At 38.7% G+C, this 18,854-nt stretch overlaps 1 protein-coding gene across 2 annotated transcripts in view; it reads left to right on the forward strand.

Annotated features, from left to right (window-relative positions):
- BBS9 (Bardet-Biedl syndrome 9) overlaps positions 1-18,854 on the forward strand; it is a 337,699-nt gene that overhangs the window by 125,566 nt on the left and 193,279 nt on the right. For both annotated transcript variants that reach the window (XM_080663780.1, XM_080663781.1), the window contains exons 10-12: positions 8,029-8,210; positions 13,337-13,413; positions 16,709-16,762. In XM_080663780.1, the coding sequence (XP_080519906.1) occupies positions 8,029-8,210; positions 13,337-13,413; positions 16,709-16,762 (313 nt within the window). The remainder of the gene's footprint in view (positions 1-8,028; positions 8,211-13,336; positions 13,414-16,708; positions 16,763-18,854) is intronic.

Genomic DNA, 18,854 nt, shown 5'->3' on the forward strand with positions numbered 1-18,854 from the left:
GCCCTGGCCGCTCCCCATCCTCTCCAGCGTTCAGTGCTGTCAGAATTTTTAATTTAGATTCTGATTTGTACGTGATGGCAGCCAATTGTGATTTTAATTTGTGTTTTCCTGATGACTAATGATGTTGCGTTTTTTTGTGGTTTTTTTTTGGCTTACCAGCCATTAAAATTTTTTTTTTTTTTATTGATTTCAGAGAGAAGGAAGAGGGGGAGAGAGAGAGCAAAACAGCAATGATAAGAGAGAATCATTGATGGGCTGCTTTCTGCACATCCCACACGGGGAATTGAACCCACAACCCAGGCATGTGCCATATCCGGGAACTGAACTAGGTACCTCTTAGTTCATGGGTCAATGCTGCACCACTGAGCCACACCGGCCGGGCCAATATTTTAATAGCGTCTTTTGATGAAAAGTTTTGAAGTATGAAGAAGTGTAATTTATTTTGTTGTTTTTTGCTTTCTACATCCTAAAAAATCTTTGTCCATCCCAGGCCTGAAGAAATGGTGTTATTTCCGCCCCCGCCCAAAAGCTTTATAGGTTCGGCTACTATGTTTAGGTCAGGGATCCCTCCCAAATTAATTTTTGGATATACTGTTTTATTTTTTTCCATGTGGAGATCCAGTTTGTCAAACACCATTTGTTAAAAAGCCTTTCTTCCCCCACTGAGCTGCCTTGGCCTCTTTGTGGGAAGTGGACGGTATGAGTCCAGGTTAGTTTCTGGACTCTCAGTTCTGTCCCGCTGATCTGTTTACCCTCATGCCAACACCACACTGTCCTGATTACTGTAGAGTTCAAGTTTGCCTTGAAGTCAGTTTGTGAAAGCCCTCTATCTCTATTCTTCCTTTTTCAAGATTGTTTTGCCATTCTAGAGTATTTTGAGTGTGTGTGTGTGTATGTGTGCGTGTGTGTGCATGTGTGTGTGTGTGTGTATGTGTTTGTGTGTGTGCATTTCCATAGAAATGTGAAGTCAGCTTGCCAGTTTCCACTGGAAAAAGAAAAAAGCCTTCTGGGATTTTCATTTGGATTGTGTCACATCCACAGATCATTTTGGGGAGAATCAACATTTTTTAACAACATTGAGTCTTTTAGGGTAGACATTCTTAAGCATATTTTTGCTTATGTCTCTCACTAGCTTAAAAGCCTCTTTTTTAAAAAAATCTCTTTCCTCTTTTTTTTTTATTATTATCTCTTTTCACTTTCTTATCCATTGCATGCTATACCCAGGCTGCTTGTTGTTTCTCGTACGTTGTCTAGAATTCTCCCCTTCATGCTTTATTCTCTCATGCCCTTCACACTGAGTGTTCTTCACACCGGCTCTCCAAATCCAAAAGACTCAAATATTACAGATATTTATGTTATAATGTAATAAATTACAGATTACTAGTAAGAAGGTTTAAAGAAACAAATTATCATGGGGCAGATCACTTAAAATCTACTCCACATTAAAATTGGAGCATCCCTCCAAAAATAAGCAAAACAAAACAGAAAACACCAAAGAAGAAAGGGAAAAGCACACCTCAGTAATTACCAGAATAAGATGGGGCTTTCCTTTTAAACAGGAAGGGGAAGGCAGCTTGAAGGAAGCGTAGAGGAGACAGGAGCAAAATACATGCGGATCAAGAAAATGACGTAAGAAGCACTTTCCCCCCAGGCACATAGGCACATGGAGCCACGAAGAACAGAGAGAGAACGGTGCATGTGACGTAGTCAGGCTCTTAGTTTTCCGCTGCTACTCAGAGGTTCAAAAAAATGGGGACATCTGTAATACTCTCAAGAATAAAAATAAAAAAACACATTTAGGTGCTGGGGAAAATTGAGCATGAACCAACTTCAAAGTTCTGTTAACATCATTTCTTTGTGTACAAATCACATATGTATTAATTCATATTTCAGAAACAATAACTGAAAAACAAACCGTATTTCAGTGTCCAGCTTAAGCTTTTATTTCCACCGTTAAAATTTTCCCAATCCCTGTGGCTAGAAATAACATTCCTACTTCTGAATAGTAAAGTACTTTGTACTTGCCTTATGGTACTTGTGTCTACCCCATATTATACCTGCCAACGCGCATGTCTTATTCTTTTATGGGACTGCAGTTTCATTGAGGTGCTTTTCTATTTTATTTGCGTCTGCTCTATAGCCCCTCAAATAGTATCCTGCATGTGACAAGTGTTTGAGAATATCTGATGAATGAATGAACCAGTGAACAAATGATGAGTGAATGAAATACAGTGAAGAAATGAGAGGTAAACAGTAAATGAAAAAGAGCCTGGAACAGAATTGTGTGCCCCTCTTTTTGTTTTCTGTTTCAGTGTTAGTGCGGTGAAGGCGCTAAGGAACCCAAAGCTGGCTTAGCTGTAAGAACAATGATAATTTGAGGTTTTTCCAACAGGAGCGTTATTTCTTTTGTGTAAGACATACTTGTCCTCACAAGAACTAACGAGAAAGCCACATCCCGGTTAGGTTCTGTAGACAGTCATTAATCTACTTTATAATACAGATAATTTTAACCATTGATAACTTTCATCAAAAGAGATATACTTTTTTTCTTTCTAAATGTACAAAGTTGGCTCCTGCTGACAACAGCAACTTCCAAATGGCTGTCAGATAGGCCTTCACTACTGAATTCCAAACAGGTGTGTCAGCTAATTTCAGGAGGAAATAACCACAATCATTTTGTACTTAACTTTGTAGCTTAAAGGCAAATATTCACATGACATTGTATGTAGAATTGGTCTCTTCTGTTCCTTTTCTCTCTTATTTTCCATAGTTGATTCTTGAATATGAAGTCATTGTGCTTAGAATAATAATGAAAAAAAAAAAACAACAACCACCCTTTGGTAGTTTATTTAAAATACAATTCAGTTAAATGTAAAGGCATCTTACATTTGCTGAATACATAGTCTACTCTAAAATATCGTTCTGTGTGAAGAGTCACTTGCTGCCTTCTGAGGGCAGCAGTGTGGTAACGGAAAGTTTCAGGGCCGAAGCCAGAAAGCCTGCAGCTCTCTGTAGCTTTGCTTATTGTCTTCTAGTAACTACAATCTATTCTTTTCTCTTCTCTGGGTTTCATTCTTCTCTTTGTGTAGTCAAGGCAATACTTTTCTTCACAAGGGTACTTGGGGATTCAATAAGATTATGGGATTATACCTTCTAAATAGGTTTGACCTACTCCCTTCTCTCCATCCCTATCACCTTCACCTGGGCCACCACCCTTTCTCACCTGGATTTACCGTATTAGCGCACCCTCCCCCCCCCCCCCATGATCTCTCCACACTGCAGTCAGAAGGGATCTTTGTCAGAGATGAATCTGATCATGTTATTTCTTACTCCTATACTTAAAAACCTTTTGTGACTTCCTATTGTTTGAGGCTGAAAGAATCTATGATTTAATCCTATGTAGTTTCTTGGCCCCACCTTGGCCTAATCTCCCTCAATTTTCTTTGTCCCAGTGCCTTGACTTCTTTATTTCACTGAATGTTTAATATATTTCCTTGTGCTGCAGGAGGGACGGGTTGGACAGGAGGAGCTCCAATCAGGAGCTCAGCTGTAGGCACTTTCGGTGTTAGATGTCTGTGGGCCTTCCAGGTGGAGAGATCGAGTATGTGGCTGGACTTGGGAGGGAGGTCTGTCTGGAGGTATAAACATGGGAGCTGGCCCTAAAAGGTATTTAATATTTAAAGTCATGAGACTGAATGAGTTCACTGAGGCCAGGGTCCTCTTCCTTCTATCTGTTTATTTTTCATCTGAGGATCTACTTGTAGGTCAGGACCCCTCCTGCATCCTCTGCCCCATGAAACTTGTCCTGTTCTCTGGCGAAGTCACTGCAGTCTGTTCCTACTGGGCTAATAGCATCTGCCGTGCTATACTGCAGTTGCTATTTAAGAAAAAAAGATGTTTTCCTTTACAACTAGACCAGTTTCTGCTGGGGCAAGACCATGTTTTATTTGCCGTTGTAGCTTCTGTTCTGTTGTTGAGAGATGGTGAAGTGAATCAGCGTATATTCAAGGGATCAGGTCCAGCCTGTTGGGGCTGAGGGAAGGCTGCCTGCTTCCCATCTGCTCTTGTTCTTGAAGGAAAGTGCCTTTCAATCCTGTGCTTCTTACTGAGGCAGAGTAAAAACTGGGTCTAATAAATAATGTTTAAGTTTTCAAGTTTAAAAAAATATGTGTTTATTGATTTCAGAGAGAGAGGAAGGGAGAGGGATAGAGAGATAGAAACATAGATGAGAGAGAAACATTGATCAGCTGCCTCCTGTACGCCCCCTACTGGAGATCAAGCATGCAACCCGGGCATGTGCCCCGACCTAGAATCGAACCAGTGACTTCTTGGTTCATGGATCAATATTCAAACACTGAGCCACACCAGCGTGCAGTTTTCAATATTTTTTGATAGGGATATATAATAACAAAAACCAGAATTATAACCTGATAAGTTAAAATATTTTACATAAAATGTGGCTGAATAATATATAATTTGATTGAGTATATTTCTTTTCATTTGTTTTTAAAACTATTGCTCATTTGTTTGATTGAATTAGCAAATGAAAGAAACTGTTCTTTTTTTATGTGAGCTGTATTTCAAATGCTTTCAGGTTGTACATTTTCTAGATTGGCCTTATCAGAAAAAGAGAACTAGATAAAAGTTCTAATCCCACAGATTATTTAACCTCTAAATTGAAGATTCAAATTCAGTGTCTAGGGATGGAAAATAGAACACTTTTTTTTCTTACAAAAAAATAGTTTTCTTTTAAATTTTATTTAATTATGAAATATGATAAAAATAGCTTATAATGTCACTAACAGAGATAGTCACTATTAGCATTTAGACAATTCTTTTTTCCTGGTCTGTGCTTTTTATACATGTATTTTACAAAATTAGGATAAAATGTATATGCAGTACTATATTTTGTTTTTCCTCTTAATATGTTTTTGCTATTTTTTCTGATAGTAGATATTTTGTAAGATGTGATTTTTATTGGTTTCTAAGCATTCTGTTATAGCTGTATCACAATTAAAAATATTTTCCCTTTTATCATTTGGTCAATTTTAAATTTTCTTAAAAACTGTGAAAGTAGATTATTGTATAAAAAGGCAATGAGCATTTCTAAAGCTTTTGATATATATTTCTAAAATGTTCTCTAAGAGGATTTTTAACAAATTTACATTTCCATTGAGAGTGTATGTGAGTTTGTATCTCCGTGTACCTTTTCTAACATCAGGATTGATTTTTAAATACAATTTTTGCTAGTTTGATGTATTAAATAATAAAGGATAGCTTTAAAATATATACTTTATTGATTTTGGAATGTGTTTTAATCTATTCAGTGACTATTTTTATGTGTGAATCGTACATTCCTTTTGACCTTGTTTTCGGATGTAATCTTATTTTCATTGATTGGTAAGAGTTTTTACATATTATCTGAAACACATAAAACTGATTTTATAGGTTCAAAACAGTTGAATATTCTCAACTTCATATGGTTTGACTTGAGTTATGTATTTTATGTTTGTTGCCAGTGTTTTCCCAGTTCGCCTTTTGTTCTTTTTACTGTGTTGTTTTTTAAAGCATATAACAAGTTTAAATTTTTATGTGGCTTGATTTAGAGATAATTCCCTTTGTAGTTTCCTCTATAGCCTTCTTGCAGCAAAAGTCCTTTCCATCCCAAGGGCAGATAAAGATTTTTGCAGTTTCATATTTTTAAGTTTAACGTTTAAAATCCATTTGGAATTTTGTTTGGATGTATTATTAGGACAGGAATCTGTTTACTGAGTGATGAAACAATGACTTTTAGATTCCTAAGCAGACACTATTGTTTAGTGTCATGCCCCATTGCTAAAAATGACAGAATTATTATGTGCCCTATGCATATAACATCTTTGACCTTGATTCTTCATAAAATACTCATGCCTTGGGTTAGCTGGTGTGCTTCAGGATCGGTAATAATTCAGAGACCTTAGTTTTTGGGATGTTCACTCTATTTTAAAGATATGAGTAGTATGGTAGACAATACTTGATTTCCTTGATGGCTTCTTCCAGCATAAAATTCTGTCATTCGCAGAACCTACCACATTAATCCCTATGGACAATATTGTTAAATAAAATGTTCTTTAAGTAGAAAGGGAATTAAAAAATACATGTAGGAATTTCTATTCAAACTCTTCCTATCTGAACTCAGAAACTTAGAAGGTTCAGATAAAATTTTAGGTAAGTCCTTGTCTCTAAATTGTTGCTATTTGCTATCTAAAGTAGTGGGACAGAAGTGATTCAATAATAAGCTAGCCAACTCAAAGACCAAATTGCATAGTGAGGGATTCTTCCATTAGGCCAGGCTAGTTTTCCTGTATTCTGGACCACTCAAAGGTGAAGATGAAATGGAAAAACCCTTTCAAAGGACTAATGATCTCAACATTCTCTGAGAAGCCAGCCAGAGTTTCCTGAGGATCCACTGGGTCCCTAAACCCCAGTGGGGCTGCGTGGGATGGGGAGCATACCACTGTGACCCCTCAGAGGTGGAGGAGAGTTTGCCCTTTTGAACCGGGCTTGTCAGAGCTGGAAGTTAGGATTTCCACGACCACTAGGGGGCTTCAGTTGTCCGCAAAGAACGGATCATGCCCAGAGGTGCTATGATGTCGCTTAAGAAAAGAATTTTATTTTGGGAGTATTTATTTTCTGAGATAGATCGACAGAGCCAATTCATAAAACTTAAAGACCTTTCAGGGTCATCTAGTCTTGCCTTCTCACTTTGGAGATAAAGATCATTTAGGGAAACTTCTCTAAGCTGACTCAGCTATATAGTGGCAGAATCCGATTTAGAACCCAGGTCCCTAATCCAAATCCTCGTCTAGTTCTTCAGCTGTTGGACCAGTGATGTACATCGATTTTTTATGTTTCTGAAGTTATACCACACGGTTATGTGGCACTGACTGTGCCTCAGCCCTGGAGTTAGGTATGTTCTGTTGAAGGCCGGTGGCAAAAGTGGATGCTGGGCCACCTTATGGGAAGCATCAAGCAGTCTAGTAGCTACTCTCAATCCAGCTGAGCTTTTGGATTCATGAGCTGGCCACGTGATTCAATGTTGGGGAGTTTTAAGAATTCTTATCTATTCTGAATAAGGCCTAGAGCCTTATATACCTTATCCTTTTCTTCAGATGAACAGCAACATTTTTCTAGATTCTTTTCTCTAAAAATTTTTAATGATTTTTTATTAACATTTAACCTTTAGAACTTGGTTGGTAACCCCTTAAAAAAAATCAATGGCCACTAAAAACATAACAAGAATCAAGCAAGCAAATTCATTATGTACTAGCTCAAAATGACTTATGACAATGTTTAATTTTTTTTTCCTCTGTGCAAACTATGGAAGAAGCAAATGGTGTTCACTTCAACTACTTTTATAGCAAGCTCAGAAAACAACTTTGATTTTTTAAAACGATAGGCTAAAATGATAGGCTAAATGGAAGCTGGCGTGAGGATTAAAGACATGGTACTTGAAAAGCTCTTAAAGCAGGATTTGCTGTGTAGTTAGGTCCCCTAAAATGACAGCTACTGTATTATAATAATTTTTAGTGTTTTTTTCCCCCTTCTGTAATGAATCGGAACATTGGGACTACTTCTGTAAATACAAATCATGTTTGAAACATTTAAAAAAATATATTTTTATTGATTTCAGAGAGAAAGGGAGAGGGAGAGAGAGTTAGAGACATCAATAATGAGAGAGAATTATTGATCGGCTGCCTCCTGTACACCCCCGACTGAAGGTTGAGCCCCCAACCAAGGCATGTGCCCTTGACTGGAATCGAACCCAGGACTCTTCAGTCCGCAGGCTGCTGTTCTACCCACTGAGCCAAACCAGCTAGGGCCATGTTTGAAACATTTGGATTGTGTCTTTGGTCTAAAATTTTAGAAATAGACAATGTAGTCATTTTCTTAATGGTATATTAAAGCTTAATTGAATAAAAATGTAGTTGGTCAATCTAAACCCACAAACAAATTTAATTATGCCTTATTTTCTCTGCTTTATTGTAGTGATTTAAAGGGCGTGATCGTTACCCTGAGTGAGGATGGTCACCTGCAGTGTTCATACCTGGGGACAGACCCATCTTTGTTCCAAGCCCCCAAGGTTGAGTCCAGAGAACTGAATTATGACGCACTTGATGCAGAGCTGAAAGAACTTCAGAAAATCATTAAAGATGTTAACCAATCACAAGGTATCTCGTTTGAAGCTTTTTATTATTTGATTTTACTTTGTATCTGGACAATGTTTTGTATATATTAATTTTCTCCCTCAGGTTTAATTAAAGTCATATTTGTAAAAACTGGGCTGCTCTTTAACCCACAAGTCTTTGTACCTAATTTGAATTTTGTAGGTTCTGAAAAATATGTCCTATTTAAGAGAATGCTTTTTCACTAGTGTCCCCTTTTTGGGGACAGTGATATCTAGTTGTTTTTTTTTCCTTTAAGGTCTAAAAAAGGAACCAGTATTCCTTAAGTAATACAGTATTTGAAAAAGAACAAGCAGAATTAGTTTCCTATTGGGAGCTCTTAGGAGCAAAAATATTAAATGAACCTATATATATAAAAGCCTAAGTGACTGACCATCCGATCATCTGACCAGTAGCTATGACGTGCAGTTACCACCTGGGGGCAGACGCACCGACCAGTAGCTATGACACACACTGACCACCAGAGGGAAGACGCTCAACGCAGGAGCTGCCAAGCTGTGGTGACTTGGCAGCTGCGGTTCTCGGGTGATGCACCTGGAACCAGAGAGGAGGGAGCCCGATTTCGGGGTGCATCATCCGAGAACTGCCCTCTCGCAATCCGGGACCCCTCGGAGGGTGTTGCAGAGCCGGTTTTGGCCGGATCCCCGCAGGCCAGGCCAAAGGACCCCCACGGGTGCACGAATCCTTACACCAGGCCTCTAGTAAAAAAAGAAAGAAAAGGATTTCTAAAACACATGTTACTTTGTCACCAAATAGTGATAGTTCTTTCATCTACATGTCAATCAGATCAGCAGATGTACACAATATGTAAGAATACTCAATAAATTTCCTTTTAACAACAACAACAACAAAAAAGGAACCTGTACCTCTTTGGTCAGTGGTTTCAGGCCTTGAGAAGAACATTAAAGTTTAGAGTGGCCGTTTATTAACTTCTAATATCCCTGAAAAAAGTTAGCTGCTTCTTTGAAAAGAAACCAAAGCAATACATGAGTTACCACTTTGTTACTAAAAATGTAGTCATTTGCAGCTTAGCGATAGAATTTATGTTTGTAGTTAGCGTCCACGGAGCATAGCCCGCGGTATGCTGTTTCTAATGACTCAGAGGCTGATGGCATATTCAGTTCCTGAGTTTTGAATAACTCAATATTATCTTACTTTGGGATTCACAGGGGTATAATTTTATTGTAAATTAAAAGGAGTAACAAAACCCCAATCCTGCGTTTGAGTTGGACATGTGAAAGGCATTACTGCAAGTTCCCTTTTCAGGGTCAGGTAAAAGTTTTTTTTTTCTTCTTCTTTTTAATGAGAAAAAATATGGACTATTTTCACGTAAAAGAAATGTTAAAACAAGTAGGAATAATAAAAGGAGCAGAGCATCAAAAGCCAACCAAAACCACAGAGCCAGCCTTATTCCTGGTCCAATCACTTTATGAGATTTATGTATTTTTGAGTCTGAATTACCAAGACAAGAGTCAGAGGACTTTAGATAATATATTTAAAGAGTATGAATATTAAAATAAAATAATTATTCTTTGGCTTCACACTTTCTCTTAGAAAGTTTTGAAAGTGAAACTTAGGTCTTTTAATTACTTTCATTAGTTAAAAACCTATTTATTTGTTGTCAGCACCTCCCTCTCAAATAGAGAATAGTTAAAATTGGATGTATCAAATTGCAATATACAATCCCTCCCCCCATTTTTGATACTATAGTTTTGGGATTAATGGAATTATAAGTCTCATTGTATTGCTTAAAAATGTAGTTGGGGAAGAGTGGCATATATGTGAAGCATGAAATTTCTAGAGTTCGTTAACTACATTTAATGTGGCTTTTCACTCCAAATTTTGTGTTTGGAGATTTTGTTCTTTCCATAAACAAAGTGCTAATGGTATTTTGATTACCATTTAATTGTGTTAAACGTTTCTCAGAAAAACCCCTTCCAGCTGAAAGTTATGTTTTTGGTGACCATAGTGATGCCCTCGGGTGAGAAGGGTTAGGTTGTTCTACTTGTCACTACCTTGATCCTTCTGTGTAATTTGAAATAACTGCTAATTAGGTTAGGGATGTGCCCACGGACCCCGATGCAGAGTTCATTGTTTATATAACCCCAAGTTCTCGTGGATATTTGAAGTGCTCTGCCCTTTCCCCACCATCAGTAGGTTTTATTCCTGAAAAAGAAACAAAGAGAAACTTTTTAGAAAGAGAGACTTTTAAACTACTTTATTCGAGATACGGAAAAATGTAGTCTTCTGTACCCTTATAAATCTGTGGCCTATTTTTTTTTATTAAAATACCTGTAATTATGTAAAGCAGCAAAATGTTTCACTATAGAAGATTCTGAGAAGTTGAAACTGAATTTTTTGAAGACCCCATTATTCATTTAAATGCCACTTATTTTCGTATAGTGACTTCAACTTAACAAAAAATTTCAGTCTTGTGGGTTATGGTCAGTACTTAAAGCTTTTTTTTTTTTATTTCTTCAAAGCTAGAAATGCAGCAAAATTTAAAGCCAATTTAAAGAGTACATTTTGTTATACACATGGTGCATATTATCTACTGTAATAAAAAAGGTTTTGAACCTGATTTTATGTGTGTAAGTTATATGAGGAATGTATGTTGTAAGCATGAAGTTATAGTAACAATTCCTGTATGGCTCATGGATTTTGAAGCTTTCTGTGCCCAACTCATTAGTGTGAATCCTGCCAAGCGTTTCTATTACCAGCATCAACAGCTGTCAGTAGGCACTTTCAAAGATGGGGTTACCTGTCCGGCCGATGTGGCCCAGTGGTTAAGCGTTGACCTATGAACCAGGAGGTCATGGTTCGATTCTCGGTCAGGGCACATGTTCGGGTTGCGGGCTCGATTCCAGTGGGGGACGTGCAGGAGGCAGCCGATCAATGATTCTCATCATTGTTGTTTCTCTCTCTCTCTCCCTCCTCCTTCCTCTCTGAAATAAATAAAAAATGTATTTAAAAAAAGAATTTTAAAAAAGGTGGAGTTTCCCTATGATTTAGACAGTTGGTCATGCTCTACTTGGGCAAGTGAGGAGGAATGGGTAGGATAGTGAGATAAGCTCCCACACAGTGTGCCTTCAGGCAGGGACAGAGCAGCAAGCCCCGGGCATGTAAGTGAAAGTCCGCATCCGGATGAAGTGGGTCCAGGATAACCAAGCTGCCGCCGCCGTTGAGTCCTAGGCACGTTTGCACCTGGTGGCCTTGTTGGGATGTGTTTGGCTGTGTGTGGCTACGTGTGACAGGATACCCAGACACAGTGGCTTAAACGAGGCGGTGTGTTTATGTCCCGGGAAGGCAGAGCGGCGATGGCAGGCCGGGGTCGGTCTGGCAGTTGCACGGTCATCAGGCACTCCGCTTCCTCCCCCCAGGGCCTCTGTTGGTCCAGGGTGGCCTCTGGAACTGCTGCCCTCACTTCTGCGGCTGAGTCAGCCCCTGAAGGGTCCTTCCTGGGAGCCACACCTGACCTGAGCAGCTTTTCTCATCTCACTGGCCACGCCGGGCTGCGGAAGAGGCTGGGAATTCAGGGTTTTAGCGGAGCACTTTGTGGCCTAGGATGAAATTGGGCTTCTTGAAGGGTGGCTATTGGGTGGGCGATGAGCCGCCTTCTGTACTCTCACTAAGTCATGGAAATTCCTATTCCAAATATTGCCGCGCCGGTGGGAGTGCCTGCTGGAAGCGCAGGCAGGTCTTCTGTTTGCCAGACCCCGATGGTTCATGTGGCTGCGTCCAGGGCTCTCCATCTGTCCAGTCGGCCTTCCTTAGCCTGTGTGGGGTGTTCCTCTCAGGGTCCCTGGCGATTTCTGCAGTCCCAGGCACATGTGCAAGCACGGTTTCCAGGGAGGAAGGGAGGTGTTTCTCCTGAGTCTCCCCGTTTATTAGGGAAGAATAGCTTTCCCAAAAGCATGTACCAGAAACCCTCAACCCCTACGCCCAACTTTTCTTGCATCGAATCTGCCAGGATTAAGCCCCATGCTCATGCCTAAAACAACCAACAGTCAGGGGAATGAGGTAAGCATAATTGGATTTGACCAATCCAGTGACTTTGAGGTGAAGGTGAATGTCTCAACAGAATCAGGACTCTGGTAACGAAGGAGGCATGAAGGTGGATGGTAGGTGGGCAGCCAGCAGTGTGTCATATACATGTGTGCATACACACACGCACACATTGCATAAGTATTATTTATGTTCCTTGCTTATTTAGGATCTCTGTCACTTGTTCATAATATCTTATTATACATATAAACTTTTTTTAAATAGTGAAATTTTAAGTTGTGAAAATAATATGAATATGGTGAAAAGAACTCAAACAGTACTAAAAAGGTAAAACCCCAGGTCCTATTCCACACGATGAAAGGCAACCTTTATCAAGTGTGTCGTGTATTCTTTAGGAAAATGTTCATGTTTTTGTGATTTTTTTTCCAAATGCATATAAACACACTGTGCTACATCTTATTTTTTACTAATACGCATATCTTAGAGTTCTTTTCTTATCAGTATGTAAAGATAGACAGCACTCTTACTTATAGCTCTGGGGTTTAGACCATTGCACAACATGGATATATCATAATTTAGTTAACTGTTTCCCTATTAATAGGAATATAGAGCTTTAGGTTGTTTTGTTTTTAATAAGTACCAGCAGCAGAGAACTTCCTTGGGCGTGTCTGTGAGTTGGTAATAACTATCAAAATGTAAAATGTACAGATCCTGTCACCTAACATTTCTTCTCCCAAGCAGTGAGATTACTTACCTTCAAAAGTAATTACTTTCAAACCAACTTACCTTCAAAAGGGTTGTACTAATGTCGGCTTCCACCAGAAGTGAAGGAGAAGGCATTGAAATTCCCAATACTGGTTAGGCATTAGGTCACATCTTAGCTACTATCTTTGGAGAAAGAGACAGTTTTTCCCTTCAAATATTGTAGAGGGGGAAGAATTAGCATCAAGCTTCTAATTCTATAATGCATTAGTTTCTTCAATGTGTATGTTTATGGTTGTTTTGGATACATGGTATAGATAACCCTTAAAAACTATAAAGCAGGTTTTACTTTATGATTAAATATCTTTTTTAAAGAATTTCTTTCTTTCTTTTTCAAATTATAGGTGTTTGGCCCATGACTGAGAGAGAAGATGACTTGAAAATTTCTGCCATGGTTTCTCCTAACTTCGACTCCGTGTCTGTAGGTGTCTTTGCAGACGTTGAAAGGGTTGGTGATAGTGGGGACTCTGCTAAATTGGGGTCAAAATTTATTGGCTTAAATGATAGGCCTTCAAATAGAAGCTTTAGGGAGGATAACAACTTACAGTCTTTGTTATTTTCTGGAAATAAACAACTCTGCCTCTTGGGTGCAGTAAGGAGTTTCTGGGCAGATATCTGTCTAAAAAAGGGGAGGGGAACAGTAGAAGGAGTTGTCACCATTATTCCGAATCTACCTTATTTTAAAGTTTAACTTTAATTCTAATCCAGAGGGATAATACTGACCCCGCAAGATGTTTGTTGAAGGTTCAATGAAATAATGTTTATAAAAGGTCTAGCTCAGGGTTTGATAATTTACAATCTTTTATACATTATGGTGGTTGTGATGGGGTATCTGTGTGTAGTTTAAGAGTAAACAGTTGGGCCAGGAATTATTCCCTCCCTTCTCCTCCCCCCACCATTTTTGTCTGTGTGACCCAGGGCAAGTTATTTCATTTTTCTTAGTCTCAATTTTCTCATCTGCAAAATGAGAAAAATAATAGAATCCCCTTTGTTGAATTGTTATGATAATTAGCCAGCATCATCATCATCAAATTACATTTTAGATCTTCCAACATTATGATCACCACCACCACCACCACTACCGCCACCATCACCATCATCGCCACCATCTATGTTTCACTACTTGTGTTGTTCACTGCTACAAGTCACCCTTTGGGAAATAAGACTACAGCCAGAGAGAAATGGCTTTACAAAGACACCACGGCACCATAGCCACATAAATCGTTGGGCTAATGTTTTCCAATGGAATGAATACGATACTCTCAAGAATCTCTTATGAAGGAAAAAAAGAATGAGACAAGGAAAATGAAGCTGAAAGAGACACCTAGTTAAAAGGAAACAGCACTATCTTATATGGGGTCCTATCTTATATGGGTGCTCAGTAGATAACTCTCTGAGTGAATGAATAAAGCTGAGAAACAAGAAGGATGAAAGGGGGACTGTCCTTGGTTATGTTACCCCATCTCCTTGTTTAGTCTTCTGTAAGCACTTGTTAGATTCTGACTGGTTATGTCTCACTGCCTCCTGTTTGGGCAAAATCTATTAAGTTTTTATGTGTCCATACCAAAAGCTGATCAATTTAGACAGTGATCAAATTCACTGGTTTTACTGTATTTGTGTCATATCTATAATAATAAAAGCATAATATGCTAATTAGACTGGACATTCTTCCAGACGACCTTCTGGACGAAGCCGGGGATGCGAGGGAAGCCCGGGTCCTGGGTGTCAGAGGGAAGCCGATGTCTGCAGCCAGGGGAAGGAAGGCCTACTCTTGCATGAATTTTGTGCATCGGGCCTCTAGTAATTATATAATTTTGCCTAAGAAATGACTTTAATATCTAGGTATCAGAGCATAATAGAGTCAGTAGTTGTCATAAGTTTTCCGAGATTAATTTTAGTATAACAGCCAACCCAGGTTGTGATAAAAATCACGTTAACATTGCTATAGTACAGTAAATTGGGTACACTTAAAAAAATAGGACTCCATATGAAAGAAACATTCACCCAGCTGGTCACATAGTGGAGGCACTGTTTTAACATTGGCCGTTCAACACACACCATTCCTCACTCTACCTGAAGGGTGTAGTCTGGTGGAACACTTCTGCTTAGTTAGCTGACAAATGTACACACATTTTCTTGCCTTGGGAATGATTCTTTTTTTCCTTTGGGTAACTTATATAATTTTTTTTTAGGTTCTCTTAAACATAGGCTTTTTGGAATGAGAAATTCCCTCTCTGTTCTTTGGCAACTTTTGATCTTTGAAGGAAAAGGCTTTAGGTACTAGCACTAGATTGTAATGTATATTTCCCTGCTGGCAACCTGGAGTGCTGTTTCCTTTTAACTAGGTGTCTCTTTCAGCTCCATTTTCCTTGTCTCGTTCTTTTTTTCCTTCCTAAGAGATTCTTGAGAGTATCGTATTCATTCCATTGGAAAACATTAGCCCAACGATTTATGTGGCTATGGTGCTGTGGTGTCTTTGTAAAGCCATTTCTCTCTGACTATAGTCTTATTTCCCAAAGGGTGACTTGAAGTACTGAGGTGTTCAGACAATGGATTGAAAAGAGCAGGAAACAGGAGATGTTTGTTTCTTTTCTAGACACTTAGACAGCTAAATGTAAAACATTTCCTGGGTTTTAAGTAATACTATCCCCAAAAGCCTGGCTTAATATTTTATTTTGAATCATTAACATGAAAGTACACATCTGAAAACATAATATAATTTATATTAGAATGGGGTCTTTTATATAAAGAGGAGGCAAGCATTGCTATCCTACCTTCTTGATTGAGGAGTTGGATTCGAGTTTATATATGGTTTTTATGGAGTCATAAATATAATATGAATCTCCAACTCTTAATTATGCTCATGCCCATTATATCATAGCAATCCCCATGGCTTAGATGTGGCTTAGTTTTTCTTAGTTAAAAGATCCCAACTAGGTCAAGTTTAAGTACAGTTGATCTATTCACTGGTTGAATATAGATTTAGGACCTTAATTGTTCCCCAGGAATTCATATGAGTATTACTAAAAAATATGTCCTCCCTCTGTTTTATTCTGTCACAGAGTGAGAATTTTTCTCAATCTTTCACTCTAAAAAATAAAATACATAAAAATGTTATAAATTATAAGAAAATGTTTTCTCTATTATACAATACTCTGAATTTCTTAAGAAGTAGAACCAGGTAGCCTGGGCTGATGTTCAAAGAGTGAACTAGTTTATGATATGAGCTGGTGAAAAAAAAAAATCACACTCATACTTTTATTTTCTAGGTGTAAGGCCACTCAGTCTTTTTATTATTAGTTATATGTCTTAGATACATATTCATATTACTAATAAGAATAAAGTACCTTTGGAAGTTAAAAAGTAAAAGGGCCTAAAAGAATGGCATAATGTTTATCTGGGAAATACAAGGAGGCCGTCTTCTGTGTAATATAAAGAACGAGTTAATAGAATTAATTAGTTTCATCATTCAAGTAAATTTGGCAATAGAGCTTGGTAATAAGACCTGTGACCTTTTTTGGGGGGGAGGGTGGGTGTTTGAATATTAGCTCATGACTTTCTAGATGAAGACATCTGAAAAGTCACATGGACTCTTCTAGTCTGTCATTGGAGTGATGAGTCCTTTGCAGTTGGTTCCCGATTTTGGTGGTGAGAAGTGTGTGTTGGCATGTAATATTGAAGCCATTGTTTCCTTCCTTCCTTCTGTGTGTTTACAGCAAGCTCCTGATGTTGAAGTGGGAACTGACCTTGTCCCTTCAGTCACAGTGAAGGTATTGTACAATGGTTCTAGACTGTGATGTGCACACGATAGTACGCATTTCATCATGTTTGTCACCCTTTAACAGCCAATGGAAATGTCAAGCAAACACTTGGAATTTGTATGCTTTCCTCAGCCTTGGGGGGTGAATTGCTAACCTTCATTGCTTTCTACAAATATGAAACCGATAATTGCATTCATAGCAATATGTACATAATAGAAACAATTGTTATGACTTATTCCTACCATTATTTAAATGTGTTGTATGATCCAGGGTCTTTTTTCTAGAAACAATTAGCATTTTGAATATGCTAAGGGGATTGTGTCATCACATAGACCAACCAGTTGATTGACGCATCATATATATACTAAGGAATTATGTGCATGGTAATAATAGCTTTCTTCTAGGAATGACTATATATGTGTTTGAAAAGAATTCCCAGCCATCTATCTGCCATAATATTAGCTTTAAAGGGGTGTATTTATAGCAAGAAAATATTAAATGAAGAAGCCACAAAGTAGAGTAGTGACAAATTGATAGTCCTGAAAAAATAGAATAAGAAGGATGTGGTTTTGGTTAAAATTTTTAGTCCCGTCATTGTAGAATTTTAGACTAGGACTCAAACGTAGAACCCTCTTAAGGCATTTAGATTAAAGTGTGGTAATCAGTCAGCACATTATTAAGCTGACAATATTTATCACTGCCCAGAGCTTGGAGCCAGGGAAAGTTGTGGATCTTGGCGATTCGCTCAGTCAAAACTTGGACGGGGCCTCATATTTTCTTAGATTATGGGTTGCTGTCCTTGGAGGAGCTTGACAGGGTACCAGGCTCTACCAATTGTGTTCGCTTACACTGGGCCCAGCGGGTGGCCCTAGTGTGGGGCTCTGTGGTAGAAGTTGAAGGGAGCCCAATCTTTTAACAGTTTCCTAAGCTAATTTTTTTGGATTCTTGCCACTGGAAACAAGGGTGGTCTTTCCCCAGTCTCCCTCCCCTATTCAATCAAAGGCTCTATCTCATTAATACTTCTGAGTCTGGAAAAGCATTAGTGGCAAGAAATCAAACACTTAAGAAAAAAGAAACCCTTCAGAGTTCCAGGAATGATCTATAGACTTGTGTGGGGAAACCCTTTTTATGTCTATCTACTGATACTGTTCAGACACATACACATAATAACTCAGGCACACACTATAAATGGCAGAAAAGTCCTGTACCTCAACCAGATAACATTGCTCATGCTAATTTCCCCCCAGCTACTGCTGATGGCTGTAAGGAAACACACCTTTCTGTCCCAGGCCGCTCTTAGGCTATCAGGTGGAATAGCCACCTCCAAATGCTGGCGTGACACTACCGGGAAAGTCTCCTTCACTGGCAGGGTTACTGCGTTTGAGAACGACTAAGCCATTCCTAACGCTCCTTATTGACAGACACTGTAAGAGCAGGAGAAAGAAGGCACCACACAGGGCTGCACACGGTCCGCCGGACTTCCGCAGCAGACACAATGCCTTCCTGATTCGCTCTGACAGTTCTATACACATTTCTGCTATAAATCTCCCCTTCTAGCCTTTTATAACAACAGCAGCCAAGATATATAAGCATGCATGTTTCCATCATAATAAATCCTGTTAATTGAGAAAATGTTTCCATCCGTTCCACGTGAGCGAAGATGTGGCTACCTTGAGTATGTGTGCCTGATGGGAGAGTGGTTTGTTCAGACCTGGCCTTTGGAGTCCTGGTTATACACCGAGGATAAAAATTCAGTATTCTATTTCCTAAGGATCATATTTCATTTTGTTAGGAGCAGAAAAGAGCATGGAAAATTCTTGTATTAATGTTTTATACTTTCCCCTTAATATTCTATAATTATTTTTCTCTTAAAATATGAAGTTTACGATCTAGCCAAGTCTTTAACTCTTTTTTTGGCTCAAACACAGCTCTTCTTTGTTACTGCAGTTATTTTCGTCCCACATCTCCTTGATTCACTTTGGAAAGGGCCTCGCCATTGTTGGGGTTCTGTAAGTCCATGCAGGAGAGCTCTCACGGTTGTGCCTCTAAACCAAATGCAGACACTTTTGTGACAATGTAAAGCTGTGTGACCTTTGTCTGA

The sequence above is a fragment of the Plecotus auritus genome, assembly GCF_963455305.1.
Source record: "Plecotus auritus genome assembly, chromosome: 4".
Classification (NCBI taxonomy): Eukaryota; Metazoa; Chordata; class Mammalia; order Chiroptera; family Vespertilionidae; genus Plecotus; species Plecotus auritus.